Source organism: Pleurodeles waltl, chromosome 1_1, assembly GCF_031143425.1.
Source record: "Pleurodeles waltl isolate 20211129_DDA chromosome 1_1, aPleWal1.hap1.20221129, whole genome shotgun sequence".
Classification (NCBI taxonomy): Eukaryota; Metazoa; Chordata; class Amphibia; order Caudata; family Salamandridae; genus Pleurodeles; species Pleurodeles waltl.
In genome coordinates this window covers 264,987,115-265,012,013 of record NC_090436.1, presented here as the reverse complement: position 1 = coordinate 265,012,013, position 24,899 = coordinate 264,987,115, and the positions used below count along the sequence as shown (strand labels likewise).

At 42.2% G+C, this 24,899-nt stretch overlaps 1 protein-coding gene across 1 annotated transcript in view; it reads left to right on the top strand.

The window, feature by feature from the left end:
- Positions 1-24,899, top strand: part of HCN1 (hyperpolarization activated cyclic nucleotide gated potassium channel 1) — a 982,006-nt gene that overhangs the window by 726,448 nt on the left and 230,659 nt on the right. The window contains exon 5 of the mRNA XM_069221581.1: positions 1,660-1,806. Within this exon, the coding sequence (XP_069077682.1) occupies positions 1,660-1,806 (147 nt within the window). The remainder of the gene's footprint in view (positions 1-1,659; positions 1,807-24,899) is intronic.

The window sequence follows — 24,899 nt, the reverse complement described above, 5'->3', positions numbered from 1 at the left end:
TGTCCTAGTACCCATACTCACAAATACACACACATGTAGACAAATGCACACCCAGACCTGTTTACTTACACTTCTCACACAGAAACACACAAATTGGTGAAAATATGGTTGCACTGAACACAGTGGTACTAATTACACAGCTATTATCACTAACTATGTAACAAAAATATAAAGCAATTATTACAGCTGGGGTCCAGGGCAACCATGTTTTTCTTCTATCCTCTATATCGAGAGAGAGAGAAAAAGAGAGTGAGTGAGTGTCAGACACCCATATTGGGTGAGAGTCCTGGGCAGACGGGGGGTAATGGGAGACCACTGCAACAATTAGGTTTTTTCACCACTTGTGCCCTGGGTCCGTCTTCATTTTTAGCACTTGACTTTCAGGCTACTGAGGCAGACCAGCCAAGCTTTCTCAGGGGATAGCTGTGAGCTAGAGACTCACCACACAGCAATGCAGCAAACACTATTTTAAAAATCACTATCCAGGCAGTATATATAACAATCACAGGCTTATGCCTATGATGACACACTTCATAAAGTTACACAACCACAAGCAGGTGCACACTTAATAAAGGTCCCTAAGATCAGGCAATGCCCTAAATGGTGTACTGGATGCACCACTAACAGTCTGTGCACCAGAAGGTCCTGAACTATATAAATAAATTCACCTCTCACGTGCTTTATAGAAAGTGTAATACAAGTCCGACTCACTGGCTTTGTCAGTGTGTCACCACAATGGTTATGGAAGAACTGCAAGGTTAAAATACAGCACTAATAACACGGATCCATTTCAAGATGGTACCACCTTTCAGTGAAATTTGACATTATGAAATGTGTTACTACTAATACTATTACTGTTTATAATCTCATAATATTTTAAACTCCACAACACAACTAAAAATTACAAAACATTTACAGTGAGATCATAGTTTGCTTATAGTGGTCTCATTCATAATGTTGCGCTACTAGTGAGATCACTTATTTGATTTGTGACATCATCTGGTACATCAAAGGTCAGAGAACCAGTGCATTTTGTCAATGAGTTATGGGTTGCTTGGCAGGTGTACAAGCTGTAGTTGGTAAAACTAATCATAAATGTTTTTATGGGATTTGGTAACCATAACTGCATTTCAAGAGCTTAACTGACCATAGCTGGGAAACTTCAGTGATTTTTCATATGTACAGATGTCGGTCTATAAGAGTTAACTGTGTACTATGGTCCAATGTTGCTATTAAGAGCTTCTGACAACACTGTCAAAATGAACCACTAAGTGCTATAGAGCATTTCAAACAAGTGATATGTTAAGTATTTTACTTGTTTATCGTCAGCAAATCTGAGGGTATATTATAGGAAATTTGCTTTTTCCTATTTGGTGGGAGAACTGTGGTCCAATCTACCCTATTTTCCTATGTGACGATGTGCACTATTGGGTTTCACACTACATGTCATTGCAACGAAGACATGTATAGTGATACTGCTTATATATGATAACGAAATCAAATGCTTTAAATTAAGCATACTCACTAAATATGTATGCTTGTTATCTCCCTGCTTTGTAGAAGTTACACCATGTTCTAAGTAGTTATTTGACTGTTCATTAGGCTACATCACAGTCTTGCCTTTGTTAATGGGCTTCTAACACGTTCCTCCCTTTTCAGTATAAGCAAGTCGAACAGTACATGTCATTCCATAAGTTACCTTCAGACATGCGGCAGAAGATCCACGACTACTACGAGCACCGATACCAAGGCAAGATCTTCGACGAGGACAACATTCTCAACGAGCTGAATGACCCACTGAGAGAGGTAAGACAAGTGCTATGAATTAGGAGGTTTCTGCGTGATCAGCAAGTTATTTTTATATCACGGACATATTCTTCTGCTGACGGTTAGGATCATGTCTCATAAGGCTCTCAAATGCAGAGATTGTAACTCCACCGCAGCTAGGAAATCAAAAACCTTCCGCTGTTGAGTCATGATGACTGGCTAGCCTTGAAGATTATACTGCCTGAAATATACCGCTTTTTCAAAAGGAGGAAATTGAAGTGCCATTGAGCCCCGTACTGTACCAAATAATCTATAAATAACAAATATAGAACTCATTAAGATGCTATGGAATGGAGAATAATATGATGTAAATTCATGCACCGTCACTCACTAACTCTCTCATTCAATCTTTAGCTCTTACCGTCTGTCCATTTTTGCTATGAATCTGTCTTTGTATTTTTTGCCAGCCTTCTTTCCATTCACTCAATATTCTTTCTTCCCGTGAATTCCGTTTTCAAATGTATTTTGCCCTATTCTACTTTGATGATAACATGTAGCGTCTTGTGTGGCATCGAGATATACCATGGTAGGTAATTTTGGTTACAAATTTCATGATTCCAAATTCGTATTTGAATTTGTCTATTTAGTTTTATTGAAGGGTTCCCACAAAAAGAGTATACAAATAGACTTCGGTTTCTTCCCTGAGAACTGTGTCTGTTTTTATTCAAGTAAATATGAGGGAAAATGACTTAAGGTCATGATGGGACCCTTAAAGCTTTTCAATATATATTTTTAAAAAATGTGCGCAACGATATTTGTATAGCACACACCTAGCTCAAAATGTGTATGACTTATTGAGGTTGTATTCTTTGAATATCAGGGTCTTCAAATACTTTTTAATTTGCAGGAGAGCGCAGGAAAGTCTAAAGTTGATAGGAATGCTGTTTCAATCCCTAATAGCATAAATGTGGAGGCTCGGTCTTTGAGGTTTTCTTTTTTGCAGTTTTTAGTTTCTTATCTGCCTTAGGTGCGCCTCTTTCCATTCGAGGCGTTTATGCTGTCTGCAGGTGCGCACGGATGCCATTTCTGATACCCTTGCATACAATGCAGCTGGTCCTGAAGATGGCAAGGGCCTGTAAATTGGGGTAATCCAATACATTTCTCTTCTGTTGAAGTGATACGCTTGAGCTTCTTCTGGCGTTTGATAAGACAGTCATGAAAAAGCTATTAGCAGCACATCTTGAGCCAGATGTACGTACCTTCAAGAAAAAAGCATTTTGGTATGTACAGACTCTATTTTGCGATTCGGTTATCTATTTACCAAATCGCAAAATAGGTTTGTGAGTTGCAATTGGGAAGGGGCGTTCCCTTCCTAATTGTGAGTCGCAGTGAGATGTAGGATTGTTTTGCAGTTAGCACCAATTTCAAATTGGTAATAACCCATTCACAAACGGGAAGAGGTCCCCTGTGGGACCCGTTCCCTCTTGTGAATGATAGCGAAAATATTTGTTCCGAGCAGGCAGTGGTCCCAGGGCCCACTGCCTGCTCTGAAAAAATGAAAAGAAAACTTTTCATTTTCGTTTTTGACATGCTTCCCGTTTTCCTTTAAGGAAAATGGGCTGCATTTAAAAAAAATAAAAAAAAAAGTAAACTGCTTTATTTAAAAGCAGTCACAGACATGGTGGTCTGCTGTCCCTAGCAGGCACCATCCCTGTGAGGACGCGCATTTCCAATGGGGTCACAAATTGCCACCAACCTCATGAATATTTATGTGGTAGGTCATTTGCAACACCATAGGGAATCGCAAACAGTGTCATTGACACTGTTGTACATCAGGTTTTGCGAGTTGCAAATTGCAACTCGCTAAGGCTCGCAATTTGCGAGTCGCAAAACCTAAATATTCACACATGTGGCCCATTGTACCTTTAGAATTGAATAGCCAACACTTGTGTTTCCATGTTTCTGAATCTATATTCTCAGTTTGTTTGAAGATGCAAGTGGCACAGAAAATGGCCACTAGCTTGACCAGAGAAATGCAATATAATCTTTGGCCTCATGTGGCTGGTTTGAGGAAACCCTGCAGCATTCCACTTTATACAAGTACATAAATTATAACTGTGCCTCTCATTCTCTTCCCTGAGTGTTGAATGCCTCTTAATGATATATTCAGCGACAACTGCCTCTTTGAACTGCATTAATAGTAGAAACCGTGAGTGTGAATGCCATTTAGATTGTACAAGAGCACGGTGAATTTCCAGGTCTTCCTGGAATTATCTATTTGTATTTAAGGGTTTTTAGTCTTCTGAAATCATGCTTTTGAATTGCTAAACTGGTTTGTGCATGGAAACTAGTGCATTTACACTGGAGACAGTCAATGAGAGGGCACAAGCCTTTTTTAAATAGGTGCGTGTTTTATCAGTTAGTATATAATGATGCGCTCTAAGTTAATAGTAGTAGCTGAGGCAGTGGACATATTTATGCATGTGATTTTAAACATTTATTTCAGAAGCACTGAATCCATAATAAACCTCCTTATACTCTGAGCATGCGAAATGAATGTAAAGAAAGACATTGAATGTAAAGATAGACACAGAAGGTGATTTTGCATGAAGGAGCCCTTTTTGATGCTCTTTTGTAATTTCTGTTCTGTTTATTTTGTTTAATGGTTTATAGAATGTATCAATTCATTCCCATCTCTTTAGAAGATTCTGATTCCATAAAGATTTTCTTAATTGTACAGAAATGTCAAAGAGAATCTTCCTCATGAGGAAGATCGCGTAAGCCTTTTTGTGTACCAATGGAGCTTTGCAGGAAAGGTCAAGGAGTTCTCGTGCCTAACTTTTAGAAATGAGGTCTCTAGCTGGTAGAGGTATGCACACTGTCAAGGTAGGGACCACAACCCTAGCCATGGTAAGTCAGATACACCCTTTAAATTAACCCTGTGCCCACCCTCTGGTAGCCTGGCGCAGAGCTGGCAGTCTTAACTTAAGAGACAATGGGGGTCATTCTAACATTGGCGGGCGGCGGAGGCCGCCCGCCAATGTTCCCCCGTCAAAATACCGCTCCGCGGTCACAAGACAGCTGAGGGTATTTTGAGATTTGCCCTGGGCTGCCGGGCGGCCGCCAAAAGGCCGCCCGCCAGCCCAGGGCAAATCTACCTTCCCACGAGGACGCCGGCTCCGAATGGAGCCGGCGTAGTGGGAAGGTGCGACGGGTGCAGTTGCACCCGTCGCGTATTTCAGTGTCTGCTTTGCAGACACTGAAATACACAGTGGGGCCCTCTTACGGGGGCCCCTGCAGTGCCCATGCCATGGGCATGGGCACTGCAGGGGCCCCCAGGGGCCCTGCGGCACCCCCTACCGCCATCCTGTTCCTGGCGGGAGACCCGCCAGGAACAGGATGGCGGTAGGGGGTGTCAGAATCCCCATGGCTGCGGAGCGCGCTCCGCAGCCATGGAGGATTCACCCGAGCAGCGGAAAGTCTGCGGGAGACCGCCGACTTTCCGTTTCTGACCGCGGCTGAACCGCCGCGGTCAGAATGCTCGAGGGAGCACCGCCAGCCTGTTGGCGGTGCTCCCGTGGTCGGTGACCCTGGCGGTCACCGGCCGCCAGGGTCAGAATGACCCCCAATGTGTAAAGTATTTGTGCAACACACACACATCCACCCAACTCAACAAGAGCACCAAAAAAAGGACCCCACACAGGATTGGAAAAATAGAGAATATTTATCTGAATTGAATAAGACCAAAAATGACAAAAATCCAATCAGTACAATAACAGTTATTCACTTTTCAAGATATCAAAAGCAGTGCTTTCACTGGTACTCTGCTTAGAGTCTTTCCAGTAATTTGGGTAAAGCATTAAATATTACTGTTTCGGAAATTGATGCACAGAAGTTAATTATAGCCCACTGGTGTGGTATTGCAGATATGAGTAAGATATGGGTATCCCCTGCTGTGCGGAGCACCATGTCACAATGTCAGGATCGTTCGGGTCCAATTTAAAACAGGGAATTACACCATTGTGGCCCCGGGCTGGGAACAATGAAGTATCAGGTTAGATCCACATACCTCCTGAGAGCATAGTCAGTCTGGGGCATTTCAGGTGAGGTGCGGGCGTACAGAGTACTTGACAGTTGCTAAACAACTGGGCAGGGCACCTCCAGCAGCAGTGCCCTTGGAGATCAGCGAAAGTGCACCCAGTGCGTCAGAGTGGTTCACAGAGACCGGATGGTCTCGTCGGGTGCAGGTTGCAGTGAAGCACCGGACTCATCAGGAGAATCCCAAAAGAGAAACGGTCCTCATCTTCTGAAGAAGGCCGCACTCTGACTCTAGCCAACCAGTCAGGAATGCTGTCCCGCAGCAAAGAGCGTGTACTCAATGAACGTTGCTGCAAGTTTAGGTTAAGCCACTTATGAGGTCCTTGATGTCCCTGAGACCTTGGGGAAGAACAGGTGGCAAGCCCTTGGAGTCACTCTGGCATAGTCCTTAGTTCCTTTTAGCAGGGCAGAAGTCAGCAGGCTTCAGGACAGCTCAGCAAAGTAGGTCAGCAGTTCACCTCGAACAGTCAAGCACAGGAAGGCAGCAATCCTTACAGCACAACAGCCTTTACTCCAGCAGAGTTGAATTCAGTTCCAGAAGTGTACTTATTTCAGAGGGTGAGAGCCCCAGTACTTACGCTAAACAGTGCCTTTAATGTGGGGGATGAATTCAAGAATTCTTCTGAATTGCGAAGGTTTCCCGTTCCACCCAACCCTGGCTCCAGACTGTCAGTAGTGGGTAATCATCCCTTTGTGTAGGGACAGGCACTTCCCTCTTGAAGTGTAGGTGTGAGCTCCCCTCTACCCTTCCAGTCCAGGAAGACCCATCAGTATGCAGATGAATGCATATGCAGTTGAGTGTCCTGTGTTGCGAGTGTCTCGAGGGAATGCACAAATGTAGCTTTCCCACAGCCCAGATCAGACGTGTATTGGAGACAGGTTGTCCGGTACACAGAACAGTGAGAAATGTCATGTAAAAGTGGCATTTCTAACATAGTAATAATGAATTCAACTTTACTAGTAAGGAGGATTTACCATTAGCATTCCAATGATATGAAACGTAATGCAGCTACTCCTTTCTGATCTTGAATTACAGCCTAAAATTATATTAAAGAATTCCCAATGCTAGCCTATGAGAGGAGCAGGACTCAGAGTAATGGAAAACAACCTTGGGAGTTTTTCATTCATAAGACATGTAAACCTTCAAAGTGTATGTCCTGCCTTTGACTTACATGGCACCCTACCCTATGGGCTACCTAGGGCCTACCTTACAGGTGACGTATATGTAAGAAAAGGGGAGTTAAGGCTGACAAGAGATTTTAAAAACCAAGTCAAAGTGGCAGTGCAACTGCATACATAGACTCCTCAATGGCAGTCCTGAGACATGTTTAATGGCTACTGAAGTGGGTGGCACAATCTGTGCTGAAGGCCCACTAGTAGCATTTAATTTAGCGGCTCTGGGCATATGGAATACCACTTTACAAAGTACTTTCAAGTAAATTAAATATGCCAATTGTGGATACACCAATATTACCATGTTTAGGGGAGAAGCACATGCTCTTTAACACTGGTTAGCAGTGGTAAAGTGTTTGTATTCCTAAGGCCAACAAAAGGATACAGCAAAAAACAGGAGGTGAAAGGCAAAAAGTCTGTGAAAAGACCACCCTAAGGGTGCCAGGTCTAACACTGATCCAATCAAAACACCTTCTACTGCCACTACACAATAATTGGTTTCTCACTGAGCATTACAAACAGTTTAAATGTAAGTAGACACCCTGAAAAGAGTACAATTGTGATATCTTCACCTCTGCTGCTGTTCCAGAGACTCTAAGACCTAAGATCTGGATCAACTCTACTATTTTTCATACTCCATAAGGGCCACAACTGAAGCAGGCAATTCAGATATGACTGCATATTTCATTCTTGCATGCCAAATAGCAATTAAGAATTGATTTTATATTAATTTCTGCCTTCTGTTCTGAGACAGGTACCCAACAATTTATTTAGAGTTTAGCAGATGAGAGGCATCTCCCAAAAAGTGGTAGATGTCCTGTCTGTCCAACTTAAAGGGCATGGAGGCCCTATACACTCTAAATAGAATGGATGTAACATCTTGCAGTATTCGTCAGATCTCCTTTATTCACCAAACTCTAAACATGTCCCTAAGAATTTATTTATGCTAGTGAGACATAGGTCCTGTAACCTAGTTGTCGGAGTCCATTGCAGATTATAAACTGTATGACATTCAGTGTTCATTGTGGGAAAATGTATTGTGCTATATAATTCAATAATTGACTCATGCCGTAGGCAGGGTGCCCTACATTTCTGCTGCTACCTTTCATAAAGATAGTTTTATAGACAGGTACCCAGCACGTGCAAATCATCCTTAATTCTTTCCTGCAGCACCTCCAATGTCTGGGCCAAATCCATTCTGTAGGCAAATACAAGCAGTCCTAGACCAGTGTTGACCTTCCTTGAAATTGCTTGTTTTCCAGGATTTCATGTATTCCTCTGCATGTGTTCCAATTTAGAGGAACTTGTAGCATAGCAGTGGGGTGGGGTTAAGACTAATTTGCATATGACTTATTCCTGTCTGTAGTGGCATATGAGTAAAAAAAGATTGCTTAGAATGCTGTCCAGAATAACTACCTGCAGGTGAGATTAATTCTGTCAGTTCACTCACAAAGGTTTGTGCTGCCTCCCTCGTTCATGAAATTATGGTATCCTATCAGCAGGATGCCTCTATGGTTTCTTGAAATCCAAATATTTTTGCAGCATCGATCTCTATGGTTAAATTAAATCAAGAATGTCACCTACTTCTCTCTGTTTCATGCATTCGTTCAAGGTCCTGTTCCAATATAAACTCCCATAGGAGGACATTTCTTAATATTTTTGTTAGAAATAGAGTCTCTAGTTGGCAGTGGTTTGTACCCTGTCCAAGCAGTGACCCTCATTCTGGTCAGGGTAAGGGAGTCACACAGCTAAAATAACCCCTGCTCACCCCCTTGGTAGCTTAGCACAAGCAGTCAGGCTTATCTCAGAGGCAATGTGTAAAGTATTTGTGCAAACACACACAGTATCACATTGAAAACAATACAAAAGGACCTCACACCAGTTTAGAAAACTAGCCAATATTTATGTGAATAAAACAAGACCAAAACAGCACAAATCCAACATACACAAGTAAGGATATCACTTTTAAAAAGTTGAAGTGAGTTTTACTCCATAGGAATCAGTAATTGTATCATTGTACCATACAGTACCTGAGATGCATCAAAAACAAAGACGATGCAAGCCGTAGAGGAGGTGGGGTGCCTGAAAAACAAATTGTTATGTCGGTTCCTTATTGCGCTGGGGGGGGGTGTTGCATTGATTCCTTACTGGCAGGGGAGGTGATGCACCAATTCTTTCCTCTCAGGAGATGTAATGCATCGGTTCCATACTGGCAGGGGATGTAATGTGTAAGCTTCTTACAGACAGGGGAGGTGATGCATCGGTACTCTCCTCGCAGGACAGGTGATGTGTCGGTTTCCAGGCATGCAGCCTTGGTTCCTTGCTGCGGTGTGGGGTCGATGAAAAACTGACGCCCAGGGATGATGTATGGAAAATCTAGATGCACTGTGTTGATAGAGCCACAGTGGAACAGGCACTGCATCTGTCCCACAGGCATTGCTTCAGTTCTTTCACCACAAGACAGGTGCTGTGTCAATTCTTCAGCTGCAAGGCATGCGCTGTGTTGATTTTTCTGCTGCAAGCCAGAAGTTGCATCATTTTCAGCTGTGGCACATCGATGCATGGATGGTCTTCCGCAGGACACCAGTTATTATTTCCAAGGGCCCTTTGACTAGATTTGTCACCACTTGGCAAGTCAGGACTCTCAGCAGAAGAGTCCAGGCACTGGCAGATAAAATCTTTGATGTCCCTGAGACTTCTAAACAGAAGGCAAGCTCAGTCTAAGCCCTAGGAGAACCTTTGGAAGCAGGATGTACAAAGCAAAGTCCAGTCCTTTCATTCCCAGGAAAGAAGCAGCAAGCAGCAGGCAAGCACAGCAAAGCAACAGGCAGAGCTCTTCTTCCTGGATGAAAGTCCTCAGTCGAGAAGTGTGGCTCAGCGGTCCAATACTTAAACTCATTTCTATCTTTTAAGTAGGCAAACTTCAAAGGAAAGTCTTTGTAGTGCGCAAGACCTTGCCTTTTCTGCCCTGGCCCCAGACACACTCCAAGGGGTTAGAGACTGCTTTGTGTAAGGACAGGCACAGCCATATTCAGGTGCAAGAGTGAGATCCTCCCACCACTCTAGCCCAGGAAGACACATCATGATATGCAGGGCACACCTCAGCTCCCTTTGAGTGACTGTCTAGAGTGAATTCACAAACAGCCCAACTGACCCTGATGTGTACTCCCCAGACAGGAAGAGGCACAGAATGGTTAAGCAAGAAAATGGCAATTTTCTAAAAGTGGCATTTTCAAACTTACATTTTAAAAACCAACTTCACCAAAATATGTATTTTTAAATTGTGAGTTCAGAGACCCCATACTCCATAGCTCTATCTGCTCCCAATTTGAAATTACACTTGAAAGCTATTTCAAGGCAATCCCCATGTTACTCTGTAGGGAAGAGAGGCATTGCAATAGTGAAAAATGAATTTATCTGCATTTCACTATAAATACACTGAAACCTGCCCATGTGGCTGCCTTTGGCCTACCTGAGGGGTGACTTAAATGTAGTAAAAGTCAATGTTTTGGGCTGGCAGTTTAAAGCTGCACACACAGACACTGCAGTGGCAGGTCTGAGACATGTTTACAGTGCTCCTCATGTGGGTGGCACAATCAGTGCTGCAGGCCCACTATTAGCATTTGATTTACAGTCCCTGGGCACATATGGTGCACTATACTAGTAATCAAATATGACAATCATGGATAAAGCAACAACCAATATAATTTGAGAGAGAGCACTTGCAATTTAGCACTGGTCAGCAGTGGTAAAGTGCCCAGAGTCCTAAAGCAAGCAAAACCAAAATTTAGCACAGGATCACATACAGGTCAGAAGCCAAAAAGGCAGGTCTAACAATTTTGCAATCTAGAAATGTATGGACATTCTAGTTTCTTTCTACAGCACCTTATGTATCATGTCACTAGTTCACTCTAATGCTCTGCTTTAGTTTTCTTTTATAAGGGGGCACTCATTTGAGTTCCGGTCCTCTGATGGTTCAGTGTCTCCACTGTGCCCTACAGATCTCTCACGGTTTTCTTATGGAGTGGTTCCAAATTATGTTGGTCCTGTTACATATGTGGTTCTTTCTTAGTTTTTTTTTCATTTTGGTGAAATGTCTCCATGTAATTTTTTGTAAGCTATTGAGATACGGACTAGTTCATCATGGGACCTTACCCATTTATTCATCATGACCCAATTCCAGAAATATTTCCATTTTAATTCTTATATCTGCTTAGTGGACTGCTAAGATATATGTTATTGTCCTTATAATTAATTGGACTGTGTTTTTTGTTTAATGAAGAACCTGGCACATCTGTTGGTGACATAGGAAGTAGGCAATGCGGAGTCACACAGTGTCTTTTTTTATTCTATTTGTGGATCGCAAAACAACGACCTACCCATATTCAGGCCCTATTTGTTTTCTATTTGTCTTTAAATGCGGTAGTCTCAAAAGCAGTTCCAGAAACAGCAGTATTAGGCCGGGAATAGGAAAATAAGGCATTGTTTCCTTATATGTGAGGCAAAGAAGCATTTCACATTTGTAGTCAAGTGCATTCAAGAGTAAGCTGTGATTTCAAATATTGGCTAGGATGTTCCCTACAATTTGGTGTTTGATTGCCTCTTGCTTTTGATTTGTTTGCGATATATTTCACTCGGTCTGAAGTACACAGGATTAGGTCAATATAGTCAGTCAGTGGAAAGGAACATCTAGTAGTTTAATACCTTCACAAGTGTTCATACCAGAGGCAGAGGGTACATCAGTGTGCAAGGCCGGGCCTTTTTTTAGGTTTTACAATAGAGGACCTTTGTACAACTCCAGGTATTTAACTACACCTCAACCTCTACAGGGATTACTACCTACAGCATTGAGAATAGTTATTTTCGCATCCACCCTTCACAATGGTAAGTCACAACTTATTTGGATAAATTAAGACAGAGGAGACCTTCATTTTTGAATGGCCGACCATCTAGTGTTCAATTTTCGGTTACAAGTCTTTCTTCTCTGTTTGTGAACACTGTAAGGGCATGCCTCTTTCTTTGAGCTGCCTCATCAGGGCTGCTGAGTTGTCTTTTTACATTGTATGCTCAAGTATATAACCATCAGGCCCTTGCAGTTGTCACTCCCTGAACTTTTTTCCCACTGTCTTTGTTGAATTCATTGGTGACTATCCACTGTTGCATATTTATTTGCAAACAGGGCCCTTCTGTGATTGCCATGATTACACAGTCCCAGAAGCTCAGTTCTTGACACATGTTTAATCTACCCAGGAAAGGTAAGGCTAGGGGGTAACAGATCTCCATGTTTTTCCATTAGCATGATCTCTGTGTGATGAGATAGCAGAAGGAACCACATAACTAAAAGACTGCATACCACACCTGAGGACTGTCAGGTGAACCTTGACCTTATTCTCCAGAAAGGGCAAATAATATTATATATCCAACTGCGTGGACTCAAAATGCACAGTAAGCTATTTGGGTACTTCTTTTTTTCAGATCACCAATTTGTGCAATATGAAACATCACAACAAGATTAAAATAGAGTCTTATTCAATTGTATTTAATAACAGATATTCCCCACGTAAGCCAAATATACCTTGTCTAGCACTGTGAATTCCATACATGTCAACCAACTAAATTAATTTTCTCTGAGTTTAGGTGTGTGATCATCACACCATCTTAAAAGAAAAACATTAGCATCAGTGCTTTCAAGCGTTCGAAGGCTATGCCTAGAAAAAATTAAAATGCCCAGGTAAACCGAGTTCACATAAGCCAAACGTGATCAAATCAAGAAAGCTGTTTCTTGGACCACATGGGAAAATGACAACAGTGAGAAAATATTTTTGGGAGATCTTCAAAAAATAAAAAAATCTATTCACAACTGATGTATCCTGAAGCCTTCTTTGATTTTAAATGTAGCTGAATTGTTTGAGGGTGATCAATATTTGGACAGTTATAGAATATTGGGTTAGCGTTCAAATGACTTTAGCCAGTGGAAGAAGTTAAGTATTGAAGTATTAAGTATTGTCAAAAGGTAAGAACCAGGTGGGACGGACAGTTTATACAATCAGCCTGTTAGACCTTATCTGTGTTGTAATTGCCACTTTCCATCCTCAGGACAAAGATTAAGCAATCCATTCAAGAACTAAGACTTTGATTTTGATTCCTCATAGTCAAGTGAGGATGATTTTATGACCAACATCGTTTGGGGTCAGCAATAGATCCGTGCTCGGTCACCTCAGAAAGGGAGCCTATTTCACTTGCCCTTTGTCTCTCCTGAACAGAACCATGTGCCAACAATGATGGTGGGAAATATCTTATATATTAGTAATTCAACCCTTTTTTAACACAAAAGACATTGCAGGATTTTACATCTATTTTATGTTCAGTTAATGGAAGCATCTGAATACCTGTAAAGTTATATCAGTCCCATGCAAAGCCTTTGACGAGGTCCTCCGACCCCAAAAAAGTCAATGACTGCCTCTAAACAATGAAATCTAGTTATATGGTTGTAACTGGGCCCCATTTCTAAATCTGGGGTCCGATGAATTTTTCTTCTCTGTTTCGAAGGATGAGGAGACAATGCATCAAATTATTCAAATGAATTACATTGTAACTTGATAGTCACACATTAAATTCCAGCGACAAAGCTATAGTTCGAAGGGCTTTATTTTGGACTAAAAGTCTGCCAAGTGCATGGGCAGTGCAGAGGCCCCCTGCACCCATTCTCCACCAGCATTTTCATGGTGGTGGTACCGCCATGAAACCGCTGGTGAAGAAGGGTGTCGTAATCCCCAGAGTAGAACTGCTTGTAGTGCTGCCCTGGCGGATTAGGACCACAGCCACCTCCAGACAGCCAGGATCTCTGATCCTGGTGGAGCTAGCGGTTCCCTGGCAGCCCGACCGCAGGATTATGATGAGGTGCTCGGACCGGAGGTCCAACCGCCATCTGCGAGTCTGACGGTCTAGTGACCGCCAGACTTGTAATGAGGCCCATTATCGCAAAGGACAAGTTGCTAATTGACATTTGAGCTTTCTGAAGTTTTCAGCATTCATCTTGGTACACTCTCACAGTTTGGAACTTCACAATTACAGCTGCCAAACAAGGATACTCCTCCCATCTTTGATAAGCATTCCTCAGGGCGTTTCTTATCTTCCCAAACAATGAGCTCCTTATTAAATCAGACTCAGATCCTGACACCTTCAGCTTTAGAAAAAACATTCAAAAAGGTTCATAGTGAAGGTTAGAACACAGTTAAACTATAGATGGGCCTTCACTCTATCCAAACTAATTATCCACCAATATACCTTCAGGTTAAATACATGCTATACATTTCTTATGCACATATACTAAATGATCTTTCAAAACAATGATCAAATTTGGCATACATTAAACATTACATTAATCAGTGTACTTTACTCATGTCTCACAGTGCACCATATTTAAATGAAAACATTGTGAAAACATTGTTTAAATTAAGCAGAAAATAACCCCCCTTCATTTCATGTTTTAAGAGATGTAATGCCACGGCCAAGTTACGCTCTCTCAGTTGATCCTGCTCTTTTGCCCCTCAAAAACCATTCCCACAATGTGTGAATCAAACTAGTTTTTGCCAATCTGAATGTGGACTGATTAATGCACTTACATATGAATGGTATGTTTTATTTTCTGCTGCAGCACCTACCTTTCCTGTTCCCTGTGTGGTAGAAAAGGTAGGTCTCTCGCTGTTATTGGGGTGAGTGTCTGAGTAAATGTTGTAGGAATCCAGACAGAACAATACTCAAAGGGTGATCAAAATCGAAATGTTAAATGCTACTGGAACTTGTTTTAGGTTGTAGTTAAAAGTCTAACGTTGTTTGGAAGTGTGTAACAATTTCCATACTTGTGTCATGCTGAACAAAAAAATTATAAGCCCAATATGGTGTGTTACTTTATAGCTTTGCCTCCAATCCCTGCTTTCACTGACTAGTTTAGTTTAGTTTAGTTTAATAGTTAGGTAGCTCTTCATCTCAGTTACAAATATCATTTCACATGACATGGACATGGACAGTCAGCTCAGAGGGTACTCACCTTTCATTATATGTGAAAGGTGAAAATTCCATGTTTATCATTAAACAGAAATGTGGAAGATTACGGTTTAGCTGCACTGAACTAGACATCTAGGCAGGGGCGACTCCTTCACAATGGCGAAGGAGCGTCGCCCCCCTGGCTGAGCTAGCAGCTGAAAAATAAAACAATATTTAACAATTGTTTTATTTTTCAACTGCTGGCTCTTTCAGCATGTGAGTGAGGGGTGGGGCAAGGCCATGGGAGGAGAGAGATGGAGGAGAGGACTGCACTTAAGTTTGCATGTTAGTTTGGCTGGCCATGTAAGGCCGGCCAAACTGACGTGTACTTAGGTTTCTCCAAAACTGCACAGACTCCAGTGCACTGTATGAGCAGCAGACCAAGCCATTAAGACCAATCGTGACGCTATTTATATCATGAGAGCGGGGTCAGGATTGCATGGGGAGAATGTGCCGGTGTCCCTGTGACTTCTGGGACACCAACACTTTCTCCCTAGAACCCTCCCTTCCGCCCACCCCTCCCCTTGAGATTTGCGGCAACGGCCACTGCATCTAAGTATAGGTGAGGAAGAAGGTCGCAGATAATCGAAGAAAATTGGAGATTATGAGATGGGTTCCTTACACTCATGTGGCATAAATGTTGTGAGTTAGCATATGATAGGAAAATAAATATATAACTTTTAGTATGATTGGTAGAAGGTACTCCACTCTTATCAAGAAAGAAATATTCACCTCAAAATTATTTGTTTTGAATACATGGAATTTATGAAACGATACGAGAATAAAATTTATGTTTTACTTACTTTTTTTGTAAACTAGTTAGAGCACTTTAAAAATAACATTTATTAGGTTAAATTGTAAAGTGGGTAAATTTAACATAGCACATTTGGAACCTATTTCATGTTTTGTAGCTGTGTCAGATTGCATGAAAGTGCAAGCCTAGCTAAATACGAGTATACAGGTCAAATAATATTTCTACACAAAATATTGATTGTCATGCAATACTGAAAAAATCTTGACTTATCAAATTGTATGTTAATAAATATATGGCACATGCTCATCAAAATGAGAAAGACACCCATCGAACATTAACTTCGCTTATTAATCATGCTGATGGAAATTTTCAAATATGCACTGTGTTCTTCAGTACCCTTATGCAGCAAGTTTACACTGTGTTAGAGAAAGAGAATTTTTGGTCTCATGTCATAATGTAGATTCAAAGTACAGATTTAACAAAGCTCAAATTCTGCTGCAGCCCTTAAATATTACTGAACAAACTATCAGCCCTGTGGTGTATTGTGAACTGCATACACCCACAAAATGATAGTTTATTTTATCCACACAGGCACCCTGCTACCAGTTATTGCAGCTCATTCTGAATCATTTACCGCACAGAGACAGCAGAACTTTGGCTCTGGGAAATCTTCAAATTGAGATTCTCACATCAGGTGTTACGTCAAGTAATTAGAAGGGTCAACCAACTATTCACCTATGAAGATAGACTCACATACGATTCCCCCCTGGTGATGGCTACTTGATCTCAGCAAACTGGAGTGGGGCCACTCAGTGTCTACAACCATTAACAAAATCCAGCTCCTCGCATTTTGCATGATGGCTTGAGTGCCCTTGCAAGGGATGTGGTGTCAGTGGTGAATCCTCCGACATACGAACGTCACCCCCCCCACCAGCAGCAACCACTGCAAATCTTGTAACAATGAAAGGGTAATAACCCAGGTTTATTATCCTTTCATTGTTAAAGGGCTAGGGCATTGGGGGTGATGAGCAGTGAGGGGAGTGCACTGAGCACTCCCCTCAGTGCGCAGGTGTGTTTGGCCGGCTGTCTCGGGCATTGTGCTGCCGGGCTGCGGAGAGCAGGCACAGGGTCCCAGTCTGCCTGGGAGAACTCTGGCTTGGTGCTCCGAGCCAATCTTAACACTGTTCTGAGCAGCGTCAGAATTGGCTGCAGGGCAGGCTGGGAGCCTGTGCATCCCTGTTGCTGATGGAGATGGAGGACGGGTGGTGCAGCGTGCAGGTACGTTTTTAAATTATTTTGTAATATTATTAATATTTACAAATCTCACCGTGCACCTTCGCGCCCCCTGTAACCTTGCAAGCCATGGCTGTGTGGTGTTAATAACTACGAACCCCTCGTGAAGTGGCATTGCACGTTATTAAAGCACAGGGTGAGATGGCAGCTGATAGAATTGTTGCCAATTGATGATTGTTTATGCAGAAACACTGCACGATTTCTACCAGAATAAATTCAATAGATAGAAATTAGTGGGCAGGGGTAGTATTAACCTTAAGAATGATTAACAACATAATTTAGATTAAATACATTTTGAATTAGGGTTGAGTTAAGGTGAGGATAATGATAAATTCTGGACAATTACAATATACTAAGTCAAATGTTAGTGTTAGGTTGAGAAAACTACTTTAATTATATAACATTTAATATAGATAACAAGGATTGCACTTACAGGAAAAACAAAATAAATCTTTATGTACAAATATTAGTGAGTAAGAAAAGCAAAGTAGATCAATATAGCGTGGTATCATCCAGCAACCATAATGTAATCCCACTGTCTGCCCTCCATTCCCTGGGAGCTGTAGCAGTCTGCTCTCCAATTTTGAATTCGCGTGACTGCTGTGCTCCAGCAAGCATTCCGCACCAGTTGTCACATGACGATAGAACCAGAAATGCCATGGTCATGCCGTATTATCCCCATGGGAGTTCGTGGTGTGACTCAAGATGTGCTCTATAAAGCTACCTCAGTGTCACCTCAGTGTCCATCAAGAAAGAGTCATGATTTCTGCTCACTCATGGTAACAACAAGTTGTCAAGCTCTTGTAAACATTCAACTGAAATTCGTAGGCGAGGTTGTGGGTGCCCTGAGACAGCAGTTACTGCAGCCAACATTACACTGAAAAAAACAGTAATGTAAAAAATCAGTCTGTGTCAAACCAGTGACACCTTATGCATCTGAGCCCTCTTTCTCTAGAGAACGCAGATTAATTTGTGTGCAAGCATATTTAGGTGCATGCAGTGTTATAGCTGGGAGAGCTCACACTCCTTATTTCCAGCATAGGGATACTTGTAAAGGCAAATTGAATCCCTATGCTACAGCATTAATTCTCAGCTGACTTTCTCGCAATAAGGACTCTCAGTTTATGATTGGTTGATTTCTGGCACATGTATTGAGCACTAAGAACAAAATGTGTCTCTTAGTGAGGATCTTAGACAGTTCCCTAACAGATGTGTTAACTTCTTTCTAATTGAAAGATTCAGCAAGTGCCTTAATTGCTGTTGTAGAGAGTTCACTCAGGCACTGTGGCTATTAAAGTTCCCCCTTCCCTGTACTTGACTTTACACAGGGGGAACTCAACAACTTTTTATCTTGACTCCCGAGCTTTCTGGTGGAACTGTATGAGTGAATCTAAGTTGAAGGATGTGAGAGGCCCTAATTTTCTTTGCCTTTAAACATCCAGCAGCCTTGTTTGAGCAGAATGTGTTTCTTAGTAGGCATTCAATGTAGACGTCTCCTTGCTGGAGGGAAGGGGCCTGCTCTGACCCCGGCATTTTGAGCTCTCTACAAGCAGTTAATTTGAGTGACTGGGAGACTTGCATATAGACAGTTGCGATAGTCCAACCTGGTTTTAACTATGGCACTCGCTAGAAAACTTATAGAAAGTAGACGATTTATGTTAAGCAGGCCTGAGCTTCCAGAATCACTTGGATCAGCATTTCTTAATTTCATAGCAAACTGAGATCCTGATTTAGTTTGGCAGAAAGGTTACTCCATCACCAAGTATGACAGGACACCCACCCCCCTGATTTCAAGAGCCTTAGGATACAATGGACTTGTGATATGGCCGAGGGGATATCCGTCAAGTGAGCATCAAAGACAAAGACAACATTTTTACTTGTGTGAAACGTCTATCCAAGGCCTAAAAACTACTAGTACTGAAAATGAAGGGAGAGTCATCAACTACTTTCAGAATCTTTTTAATTCGTCCTTTGCGGGACGTCCTACCTACTGTTCATATGGACTTGGGAGAAAACAAAATAAAGATCTTAATAATGAAGCAAGGGCTTACATCAAGTTCTTTATTATAATTGTGTACTTTTTTTCAAGATCTGGTTTTAGGTGGAACTGCACCGTTCTTGTTTTTGTTTCGCTTTCCTTTTTGTAATATTTCATTAAGTATGTGCTCACAAAAGCAAGCGTGAGTGTTCTTGAAATTCAGGAATGCACCTATATATTTCTATTTAGTAACTCGATTAGTTGAAGGGGCTATTTGTACAGCATTTAAAAAAAAAAACTTTTTGTACATTTTAGATGAATACAGCGACTTCAGTGGCGTAACAAAAGGCCCCCAGCACCTTCGAAGCGATGGGCCCTCGAACTCCAAAGGGCCCCCCTCAGCACAGTAACTTGGCCTTGAGAGCTCCTGTGTGAGTTCGAATGGGCCCCCTCCATGTATTTTGAAGAGGGGCCCTCTCAGGTTTCGTTACGCCACTGAACAACTGCAAATAGCTTGGCGTGCACAGAAGTTTCAAAACACCTGCCTTCTTATATACATATACATTCCATTTTGAATCATAATTCGAAATTTGTTTTATTCTTGCTGTGGCATACTTCTTGTCCTTACAGATAATTACAGTTCTTCTTAACTGAGTCTAAATCCACACACATCATGAAACCCGTAAGCAGGATGTCTGCATGGAACATATATTTTATGACATTGTGTTTCTCATATTTAACTGAATTTATTGTGTGTCCGTTTTGACAGAAAGATAATTGTATTGTAACTCAACTGAAAGCTGACCCACTGATTAATGTCGGCCTGAAGATTGATTTCCAGCTGAAACAAATTATCCGTGAGATAAGCCAGAGTTTATTTCCCACGTGAGATATAACTCAGTTTTTATGTATCCTAACAGGTTTGCAAAATCATGCATTTTACTGAAGGTTTTTAGTAACACCAGATCACATTTCCATATTGTTTTTGCTTATCCTTTGCATTCTAAAATATATTTTAAAAAAATATAATCAAAGATAACAATATTTTCTAAAAATGTGTTGAAAATTAGAAAACAGGTTTTTTTTCCTTCATATTTCAGCGCGATCGCATGCCAGTTCTTCTGAAGGCTAGAGCTAGTGTTGACTCATTTAATACATTTCTGTATGACTGTCCTGTGAGCGGTTTTAACATGTTTTCCCAATAGGCAGCAGTTAGCAACATAGTTAACATATAAGAGCATATAGAAGACCCTTGCGCCACTCTAGCGTATTTTATTTTTTTATGCTAAGGAGGCGTTAAGGAGGGCTGAACCGTGCGCCATCCTTACAAAGTGGCGTAATGCATGCATTGCGTCAATTTGCAACCCTGTGTGCCACATTATACCTGCATCAGGTATAACGTATGCAAGGGGGTGTGCCCATGCGGGGAGGTCCAAAAAAATGGTGCAGTGAAATTTACAAGATTCCACTCCAACATTTATTCCATCATTATTAATGCCTTCTCAGGGCAGGCATTAAAGTGACGCTCCCATAATAACCTAGGGGCCTCCCTGTGTTTTGCTGGACTAGCACCATAATTTATGATGCAAAGCGCCACAATAGCGTCATACATTATGACGCTATTGTGCTAACATGCGCCGTGGTGCACTGTACAGTAAATAGGGTGACGCAAGAAAAGTGGTGCATCAGAGCTGATTGTCCACTTTCTTGTAAATTTGCCCTGGAGTATTTTAGCGCCTCACAGTAGGTACAGTAGTGAGTTTGTGCCATCTGTCTGCATGGGTTAACTATAGCTGAGAAAAATGAGTGATGTCATCTGCATTTAGGAATGAAAAGAAACTGGCTTGGACTTGTGTATGCTTATGCTGGTTACATGACTGGCAGAAGTTAAAGATGCATACGATTATTCCACATACGATTGATGAGAGTGCCTGTCAATCCCTGATTAATTTTTTTGTTTATATGAAACAGTGTAGAAAATACAGGCTTCACTACTTTATTTGTTATTGAATGGAAGAACGTAGTACTTCCTTGTAGAGTAGGACGTCTGTTGATTGTGTTTGTGAGAGACACTAGTTCTGATAGTACTGTATGAGGATATGGTTTAATGAGTGCTCTCTACCTGAAGGAGCATCCAAAGACCAAGAGTTTATGAAGTCAGTCAGTGTGGAGAGGTGAGTTATTTCTTTACATTGAAGCCCAGCATAGTTGTCCCTTTTAAAACCAAGTGGAGGACACAGCTTCAATACTGTTTATTTATTTTTGGCTCTTGCATCCTTCCCAGTTCAGGACCTTGGTACAGAGATTGTGGTCACCTTTCCCAATGTGATCAGTTGATGCCATCAGGCTGTCTGAGAGACCAGCTAGCTAAGTTTTGATTTAGATCAATAATCAATCTAAGGTAATGGATTCCCATTCTGCCGTTAGCAATATCTGCTAGGGCAAGTGATGAAACAGGGATGTCCTCTGCATGTTGTCTAAATGTGTCCACCTGCCCTAAGTGCCATGTGAGCATCCGGTATACTTTTCTTAATCTGGCCCCTATATCGGACTAATCTATTGTTTGTGTGAAGACCTAGGTCTGTTTGTTGACATGAGTGAGGTCCTGGACCTTCCCTGAATCTTGGAGGGACACACCAATTGTGCTCTTATTTAGCTTTCAATAAGCTATTTTACCAGTTTTATATAGAGCAGTGGTGGCAGTATACTGTGTTTTGTGACTCAGTAGTTGTACCTCTTTTGTGGGTTTTCAAGGCCAGAGACTACCCTGCTGTGAGGAACATCAGTCTACACAAAGGGTGTGTCTGTGGAACAGCCTTGAGAGCACACTAGAAAGATGAACCACCCAAAACTGGAAAGGACACACAAAGACTGTGCATCCCTTGTGTGCTTTAACTGTATAAAAGTGGGAGCCACTGCCCCACTTGCTGTTCTTGTTCCAAGTTCTGCTTGATAAAGGAAGAGAGTGCTGTGCAGAATACTCTGATGATTGTTGTGCGATGAGTTAACATCATCTAGAGTCTGACTTTGACAAGACAGCTGCTACCTGACCTGAAGTGCCTGGAAGTCAACCTGCCTGCTGAGAGAGGGAAGAGTGACAACCCTCCTGGAGGTATGACTTTCCAAGGAGATACAGAAGGAGCTTGAGTCAAGTGATGTGAGGGCCTATCGCAACCAAAGGGCTGGGGAGCACGATCTGCGTGCTTGAGGAAGCATGAGTACCATCTGCCTGATCGAGCAGTTCCAGTTAGGAACTGAAGCGACAATGAACTGTGCTAGAAGGGCCTGTGCTGCTACAATTAATAACTCTGCCTGGGCAGGGTGTGCCAATGAAACAGCAAACTCTGGCCATCAGTACTATGTTGCTGCAACAATGAACTGTGCCAGAGCAGACTGTGCTACTGTAACAATAAACTGTGCCACTGTATCAAAGAACTCTTCCTGTACAGTTGTAACACCACCCCAGAGACTGCACCAAGGTGACCTTGACCTTAGACCCCACGGCCCAAATCCCCATCATGCTGAAGCTCTGAAGTGGGCTCTCCATCAGATGAAGGCCTTCATTAATGCCAGGGCCCTGCCCACATGTGCAGATTCTGACCAGTGGATTCCACTGCTGCCTGCTGCTGTCACAGACTGAGTGCAGGAAAACCTCAAACAGGCATGCTTCCTCTTAGAAGCACCACCAGAATCCCCAGTATTCCTCCACCAGATGTATACTGGGGATTCTCAATGGCTGTTGAAGGACTCGGTGACTCCACTATGACGCAAAATAGCACTTGGGAACTACTGAGCTAACTAATTGCATAAACTAGTGAAAAGGGGCCAGAAATAATTTAGATCTATAAGGTAGGTATCCACCTAGTATACGCAGGGTAGACACCCAGGAGCAGATGACTAAGGACCCCAGGCCTATTTGCCCTACTGCTAATCAAGCATTTCTACCTCTAGCCTGTTCTGTGAAGTATTGAGTTTTCTATGTGTATTAAATCACTTTTCTTTATTAGGTAAAGCAGGGCAACCAGTTTTTGCACTGATGGGTGATTGTTGATTTCTGCTCTTGAGTACCTTCAATCTAACTCCCTGAGAAACGTGTGACTGCTCAACATTGCTAGCACTGAGAATTAATTTTTGAATAGCTTGTACTTGGCCCAGCCATAGTAGACATCAGACAAAAATGGCTCCCATCCCTGTGGCTGGGGTTTAGTACCACCTGCCTATCCAGTGGACCTCTGAGCAGGGTCTGACAGCTAGTTTTTTGTTTTAGTGCTACATCAATCCTTGAAACCAATTAGGTTTTGTATTGCATTGGTATTTACATAAAATGTTCATTACCTCTTGTGAGGCTTAAATTGAAAGTTATGAATCTAAGGGTGGTCTTCCACCAGATGTTTATGCCTACGTACCTTCATTTTGGTGCTGAAATTCATTTGCATTGGCCTTAGGACTCATTGCACATTCCTACTGCTAACCAGCGTAAAAGTGCTTGTGTTCACTCCACTCCCCTGAACATGGTTTGAATCTAAAGGGTATATTTAATTTACTTGTCCCTTGTACAGTGGTATAAAAAAAATACCCAGGGCCTGTAAATTAAATTCCACCAGTTAACCTGAAGCAAGTATTGTGCCACCCACTTAAGTAGCACCTTAAAACATGCTCCAAACATACCATTGCAGCCTGAATGCAGTTTTAAACTGCCCTATCCAATTGGCATTAGAACTCTCTTGCCAAGCCATAAACTACCGTTTTATTACCTATGTATCGCCCCGAAGGTAGGCCTTAGGTAGCCCATAGGGAATGGTGCTGTGTATTTAAAAGGCTGGAGATGTACTTTTTAGTTTTACGTATCCTGGTAGTGAAAAAATATAATTTCTAATTGGTAGCAGGTAGATTTTCATGTTTGGTATTTATCAATTAATGATAAATCCACTTAATGGTAAAGTCAGATTTTTATCACAATTTTGAAAAGGGCACTTTTATAAAGTTGGCATTTCCCTGCCCTTAGCTCTTTGTGCCTGCGGCCTGTCGTGGGTCACATGACTGGCTGTAGCTGACAGTCTCTGCGAATTCTTCATAGACAGTCACACAATAGAGGTATTAGGTGTGCCTTTATGAGCCATAGGCTGGCAGGATGGGGCAGGAACAAAGCTGAGCACTGCCACACTTTTAACTGAACAGCCTCTGCTGTACATTCACACAAAGGGCCACATTGTTACTGCAGGCAGCCTGGAGCCAAGGCAGAGAAGTCAAGAAATCCCATGCACTTCAAAGAACCTTTCAGCTTCTCTCACCTTCCAGAGTAAGGGCATCAGGATATAAAAATAGGACCTTCAGACCCACCCTTGAGTACACTTTTATGCCTGTGGATACCCTACCAGGAAAATGGACTGCTGTGCTGCTGGAAGGACTGCTATTCTGCTGGACTGCTGCTATGTAACACTGCTACATTTCTGAATTGCTTCCCTGTTGTCCTGCGTCTGCTGCCTTGTCATTGGGTACAAGGACTGTATCTTCATCTGACCCAGGACCACTAGAGTAACCACAAGGGCTAGTTTGCTGGCCACATGTGCAGAACACCAGGGACACAAAAGAGTTCATCCATCTTGAACCCACACCTTGACCCCACATGCGTAGATCCTGACCCTCCAACTGGTGGCCCTTCAGTCCTGGGCCCCTGGAAGTGGCACTAAAAGTGCCCAGGTTGCCAAAATACTAAACTGAGGGCTTAGACAAATTATGGCTCAATAGCACCCTGAAAACCAGGAGGAAACTGGGATCAGCCTGCTGCCC